At 48.7% G+C, this 6,989-nt stretch overlaps 1 protein-coding gene across 1 annotated transcript; it reads right to left on the bottom strand.

Moving 5' to 3' along the window:
- Positions 1-6,395: 6,395 nt before the first annotated feature.
- Positions 6,396-6,752, bottom strand: LOC308272345 (small nuclear ribonucleoprotein Sm D2-like; the record flags this gene model as incomplete). Its single annotated transcript, XM_080709112.1, has 1 exon — positions 6,396-6,752. One exon carries the CDS (start codon positions 6,750-6,752, stop codon positions 6,396-6,398), a length of 357 nt encoding a protein of 118 aa, XP_080565238.1.
- Between the last annotated feature and the right edge of the window lie 237 nt (positions 6,753-6,989).

Here is a 6,989-nt window from a genome sequence, read left to right as displayed (position 1 = left end):
AGGCAGCAGGGGTGGGCAGGCACAGGGTGAAGGGCGCCAGGGCGCGAGTCCAAGTGGAGGAACCAGCTGGAGCGCGGGCTGGACTTGGCGGGCTGGGGGCTGTTTAGCAGAGTGGCGGCCGCCTAGATGGAGGAGGCAGGCGGCCCCGGCAGGCGGGTCTAAGCAACGCCAGGCGTGGAGAAGACATAGGCGCGCGGCGTGGCGCAGTCCGCGGGCGGCGCGGTCCCATTCCAGCGGCGGGCGGCGTGGGCAGGCGGGAACGGCGGTTTTAGGAGGTCCAAGCGGCAGGCAGAGGTCCTGGCCCGTGCAGGAGGTAGTCCACGCAGGCACGGGGCGGCAGCGGCGGCAGTGGTGGGAGCAACGCCTGCAAGCGGAGCGCTGGTGTGGGACCTCACAGTCAGCTGCTGGCGGGTCGGAGAGTCCGGGGCTCAAAAAGAGAGTAAAAATAAAAAGAGAAAACAGAAAAAAAAAAAAAAATGGGGAGGGACCCAAGAGTTCTCCCGGTTCGGCACCAAATGATAAGTAAAATAAAAAATTAAATGCGAGTAAAATAAAAATAAGTGAGTACGGCGGAGTGTGAAAAACACGAGAGAGGTCCGGTACACGTGGCATGTAAAGTTTTAATGGCACGGCTCTCCCGGGGATCAGGGCGAGGCACTGTGGGGCCCGCGCGCCTGTCCGAAGCTAGAGGACGCGGGCTCTCCTTTTAAAGGCATGCATCTCGCGAGATGGGGGTTTACTCGCGGGAATGCCCAATTCTCGCGGGGGTTTCAGCCCCTCCCTTGCCCTGCAGAGGTCATGTGACACAAAGTCACATGAGTACAGGACCCAACTTAACACTTTCCTCCTTCACATGGCCAGAATAAGTGGGCCGACACATTTCATTTTTGGAAAAAAAGACCTACCCCCAAGCCTTACATTGCTAATTCTTTTTTATTGTTGGTGGTGGTGTTACTAGGGGTGGAACCCAGAGGCTTTCTACCTCCGAGCTATACTCCCAGATGTATTTTATACTTTATCTGGAAACAGGGTCTCACTAAGTTGCTGAGAGCCTCACTCAGTAGCTGAGGCTGGCTTTGAACCTGTGCGATCCTCCTGTCTCAGCCTCCCAAGCGCTGGGATTACAAGAACGCACCACCACACCCAGCTATATATATATATTTTTAAACAGGCTCTCACTAAGTTGCTAAGTTGCCAACTGGCGGCAAACCTGTGATCCTCTTGTCTCAGCCTCACGAGTTTTTGGATGACAGGTGTGCGCCGCTGTGCCCGGCTCACTTCTATAGTTTTGCAGTGCTGCAGAGGATTGTCTATGTCACGCACACCCAACATGGAGCTGGCCTCTGTTCAGTCCCCAGACACTACCCAGTGTTCCCGGGTGGGGGGTGGCGAGACTGCCCTGCTGCTGCTGCTGCTGCTGCTGCTGCTGCTGCTGCTGCTGCTGCTGCTGCTGCTGCTGCTGCTGCTGCTGCTGCTGCTGCTGCTGCTGGAAGAGCACGAAGTAACTGAACTCGGAAGTGTTCAGGGGACAGACAGCTCTGCTGCAGGACCCGGCTCTGAGTCAGGCAGACTTGAGTCTGAATCTCAGCTCTGCTGCATGCTAGTCCCATTCCCTTGAGCACTTGCTCAAATTGACATTAATAAAACTCAGCTCCCACAATTATTGCAAGAAATAAATGTGCAATATGTGATGAGCACCAGCATGGTGGAGGCTCAGGTGCTCGGTCAGTGGTGGCTGCTATCCTCACTGTAGCCCGGGGACCAGCCTCCCCACAAGTAGTTTCCATCATAACCACGCCCTCCTCCTTGAAAAGCTTCCAGCCACCCCGCCTCTCCCTCTGTCCCAGGTCCTAACAATCACTGTGTCTTACTGATCCATCTTCTCCTCTGCGTTTCCACTTTCTCTCCTCCAGTTCATACCTGCACCATCTCTCACCTGGATCTTTACTTCAGAAATGCTTATTAAAGCACCTGCTAGCCGGGCATAGTGGCACATACCTGTAATTCCACTACTTGGGAGGCTGAGACAGGAGGATCGCAGATTCAAAGCCAGCTTCAGCAACTTAGTGAGACCTTGTTTCCAAGTAAATAGTAAAATCAGTGTGGGGTTGTAGCTCAGTGGTAGAATGCCCCTGGGTTCAATCCCCAACATCACAATAAAAATAAAATAAAACAAAACAAAATAAAATAAAATAAAGCACTTGCTAGCCAGGTGTATACAATGCTTCCCTCAACATATTTACACTCTGGTACTAGAGTGAGGAAACTCAAACATGTAGACAGATAACCAGAATGCAAAGCCAGCCGGGTGTGGTGGCGCATGCTTGTAATCCCAGTACTTGGGAGACTGAGACAGGAGGATCGCATAGGTTCGAAGCCAGCCTCAGCTACTTAGCGAGGCTCTCAGCAACTTAGTGAGACCCTGTTTCCAAATAAAGAAGAGAAAATAGGTCTGGGAGTGTAGCCCAAAGGTAGAAAGCCTCTGGGTTCCATCCCAGCACACACACATACACACACACACACACACACACACACGCACACACACACACAAACTGCAAAACCAAGTGAAATAGAATATGTAGGAAGTTTTCATGAATATATGATTCAACCCAAAATTAAGGTGTCAGGGAAGCTGTCCTGGAGGCAGTGGCCCTTGAGGGGAAATCTCAACAATGAATAAAAGGAAGAGAAGACGCTGATCTCAGCCATCAGCACAAACACAAGAACTCAAGAAATACAGCATGATGTAGAGTCGTGTGCTGTTCGGGGGACAGGGGCCTGGGCTGGGAAGCCACAGCTAGAGACAGACGCATCAGCACGGGCCAGAGGTGGAATGACCCTGAGTTCAGTCCCTAGTACCGTACCAAGAGAGAGAGATTGCTCAGGAGGCAAGAATTACAGTTAGGTCTGACTGTCTGATGGGAATATTCTCTGCAGGCACCTCCTGCCCTGTCTTTGTCTTTTCCCATCCATTTGGGACAACCACTAACCCTGGTATTGTTTGGACAAACTGCTGAAAACCTGTGACATATAGCTGCGTGTAGTGGCCCATGCCTGTAATCCCAGTACTTGGGAGGCTGAGATAGGAGAATCAGAAGCCTGAGGCCAATTTAGCAAGACACTGTCTTAAAATAAAAATAAAAAGGGCTGGTGGTAGCTCAGAGGAACAACTCCCCTGGGTTCAATCCCCAATACTAAAAAAAAAAAAAAATCTAAAAATGTGCCGTGTAGACAAGCGCCTGCACGGCCTTGGTTGGGCACTGAAGGCCCTTTCCTAGCCAGCTCCTTCCCTTGCTTGGAAGATTAGCGCCTGGTGCACCATATCTGCCTTTGCTCAAGCTGCTCCTTCCCGCAAGGACACTCCCTCCAATGCCCTTGTCAGACTCTGATCTCGCGGCCGCCACTGCACGCCTGCGGTGCACACCTCCAGAAACGCTGACTCCACGGCCCCATGCTCACGGCCTTCACATTACATGACACAGACAGAAACTGGAAGAAGGCAGGCACAGAGGCTAAGCAGCTTGAAGGTGGGAAGGGACAGAGACAGCGAGAGGAGATTTAGGACAGCTGATTTGGACTCGGAGCTGCTGGATATGAGTGTGCACTGCGAGCCAGATCCCCTCCCGATTCCCTGACACTCACTGTCCTCCCGACACAGGACTTCTGAGACAGTGCACAGGAAAGGTGCCCATTGGTGGCAGTAAATAGCTAACATTTGTTGAAAATATCCCTGGCGCCAGCCACGGGGCTACAGTACCAGTTTTCAGTCCTCCATGTGTTATGCTCTTTCCCAGCACAGAAATGTAGGCGGGAGTGATGGCGCACACTTGTAATCCCAGCATTGGGCAGGCTGAGACCGGAGGATCACAGTTCACAGACAGCCTCAGCTACTTAGTGAGGCCCTCTGCCACTTAGTGAGACCCTGTTGCAAAATTTAAAAATGCAAAAAAAAAAATAGGGCAGGGGGTGCAGCTCGGAGGTCAAATGCCCCTGGGTTCCATCCCCAGACCCACACACATAAATAAGTAAATAAATAAATAAGCAAACAAACAAACAAATAAAATAAAAAAAGAAATGCAACCGAGAGTGGTGACACACACTTGTAATCCAGCATTTGGGAGCCTGATACAGGAGGATCTGGGTTCGTGGACAGCCTCAGCTACTTAGTGAGGCCCTTTGCAACTCAGTGAGACCCTGTTTCAAATAAAGAATAAAAAATAGGGCTGGGGGGATAGCTCAGAGGTAGAATGCCCCTGGGTTCCATCCCCAGTACCACAAAAAAGAAAAAGAAAAAGAAAAAGAAAAAGAAAAAGAAAAAGAAAAAGAAAAAGAAAAAGAAAAAGAAAAAGAAATGTATGTCTATTGGGATAGTCTTGCTGTGTGTGTGTGTGTGTGTGTGTGTGTGTGTGTGTGTGTGTGGTATTTGTTTTTGTTGTTGTTAATCTGAAACCTCATTCTGAGAATTATCCAGAGTTAGATGCTACATGAAAATGAAGAGTCTATCCAGACATAGTACACACACCTGCAATCCCAGTGCTTGGGAGGCTGAGACAGGAGGATTGTGGGTTTGAGCACAGGCTCGGCAATTTGGCAAGACTCTCTGCAACTTATCGAGACCTTGTTTCAAAGAGATATAGATATAGTTGTTGTTGTTGTTGTTGTTGTTGTTGTTGTTGTTGTTGTTGTTGTTTTAAGGGCTAGGAGTGTAGCTCTGAGATAGAACGCTGCTGGGTCCAATCCCAGTTCAAAAAAAAAAAAAAAAAAAAGGTCTGGTCCAGGAGGATTCCTTTAGAAAGTTTTCTAACCATATTCCTTCCCCATTTAAATGTGTGTATTATCTCTACTTAAGACCCACAAATGGTTATCCAATTGTTTTTTTGTTGTAGTGGTGGTGGTGGTGGGTTTTTTGGTTGTTGGTTTTTTTGTTGTTGTTGTTGTTTTTTTTTTTTTTTTTGCAGGTCTGAGGATGGAACCCAGGGGCATTCACCCTCCGAGCTACACACCCTGCCCTATTTTTTATTCTTTTTTGAAACAGGGTCTCACTGAGTTGTGGAGAGCTTCACTAAGTAGCTGAGACTGTCCGACAACCAATCCTCCTGTCTCAGCCTCAAATGCTGGGATTACCAAGCATTTGCCACCATGCCTGGCTATTAATTTGTTTTGTTTTGTTTTGATTTAGTTTTAGTTTTGTTTTTTGTGTGTATGGATCTGGGCTGGAACCCAGGGGCGTTCAACTTCTGAGCTATACCCCTTGCCCTATTTTTTTTTATAATTCTTTGTTTTGAAACAGGGTTTCCTAAGTTGCGGAGGGCCTTACTGAATAGGTGAGACTGTCCTCAAACCGCAATCCTCCTGTCTCAGCCTCCCGAATGCTGGGATTACAAGCATGTGCCACCACACCTGGCTCTATTCTTTGGTTTTTTTTGTTTGTTTGTTTGTTTGTTTGCTTTTTTGTTTTGTTTTTTTTGTGTGTGTTTTTTTGTTTTGTTTTGTTTTGCGGGTCCGGGGATGGAACCCAGGGGCATTTGACCTCTGAGTTACACCCCCTGCCCTATTTTTTATTCTTTATTTTGAAACAGGGTCTCACTAAGTTGTGGAGGGCCTCACTAAGTAGCTGAGGCTGTCCACAAACCGCGATCCTCCGGTCTCAGCCTCCCGAATGCTTGGATTACAAGCGTGCTCCACCACACCCGGATCTATTTGTTTTTGAAACAGGGTTTCACTAAATTGTGGAGGGCCTCACTAAGTAGATGAGGCTGGTCACGAACCTGAGCTCCTCCTGTCTCAGCCTTTAAAGTACTGGGATTACAAGCTTGCACCAGCACACCCAGATCAAAATTTATTTTTAAATAAGATACAGGGATTCCTGGTTTCAAGAAATAGCATTTTTACCAGTATTATCAGTTTGCTTACATGTTGACAGTTACTAGAATTTATGTCAGACTCCACAGAGAAAAGTGTTGATAATTACTATCTCATTTGGCAGATCAGGAACTGTTTTCCAAGTGGCCCAGGCAATGAAAGTTCTGTTTTAATTTCTTTCTTTTTTAAAATAGTACTTGGGATCGAACCTAGGAGCATTGTACCTCCAAGCTACACCCTCGGTCCCATTTATTTTTTATTCTGAAACAGGTTCTCACTAAGTTTCTGAGAGTGACCACAAACCTGCAATCTTCCTGTCTCAGCCACCCAAGTACTGGGATTACAGACATGCCACCACACCTAGCTTACAAATTTTACTATTTGCCCTTAACCAGCCTCAGTAGGAAAGGGAGTGTTTTTCTTCCTTTTTCTTTTTTTTTTTTTTTTTTTTTAGAAAAAAACACAGGCTTTATTCCATTTCCAAGGGCTGGTCTTCGAAGGGCGGGGAGCGCGCTCTGAGAGTGGGGAGGCCCCTACTTGCCAGCGATGAGCGGGTTCCGCAGGACCACGATAACCGAGTCCCCACGCAGAAACATCTTGGAGATGTAGCTATCCTTGTTGACTGGCTTGGACTTCTTCTTGCCCTTGCTGCTCTTGGGGACCTCAGTCCACATCTCCTTTACATTCTCCAGCACCATATTGCAGTGCCTGTCAAAGGCCTTTACGTGGCCCAGGAGTTTCTTGTTGTTTCGGCAGTTGATGAGCACCTGGGTGTTGTTCTTGACCGACTGCGTGAGCACTGAGAGTGGCCCCGTGTTAAATTCCTCTTCTTCCCGCTTCTGCAGTTCCTCTGGGGTCATCTCACTCTTGGGTTTGTTGAGGAGGCTCATGGTGGTGGTGGCTGAGTCCTCAAGTCACTCCCGTCTCCTCCGCGTTGCTTCGGCCTCTGTCAGTGTTTTTCTTCTTGTTTGAACCAATATGTCACTGATTTCAAGCATCCAAGGAGGACCTCAGCACTAGCAAAGGCTAGCCCCGGGATGTAGGGATGGCGACCAGGGTGGCTGTGTGGGCTGCGTGGTGCCACCGAGGCTCTGAAAGCAGATGCCTGTGTCACAGTCCCCCCTTTG

The sequence above is a fragment of the Muscardinus avellanarius genome (assembly GCF_963383645.1).
Source record: "Muscardinus avellanarius genome assembly, chromosome: 13".
NCBI classification, from domain to species: Eukaryota; Metazoa; Chordata; class Mammalia; order Rodentia; family Gliridae; genus Muscardinus; species Muscardinus avellanarius.
The sequence above is the reverse complement of the archived record's forward strand: the minus strand, read 5'-3'. Positions and strand labels throughout refer to the sequence as shown.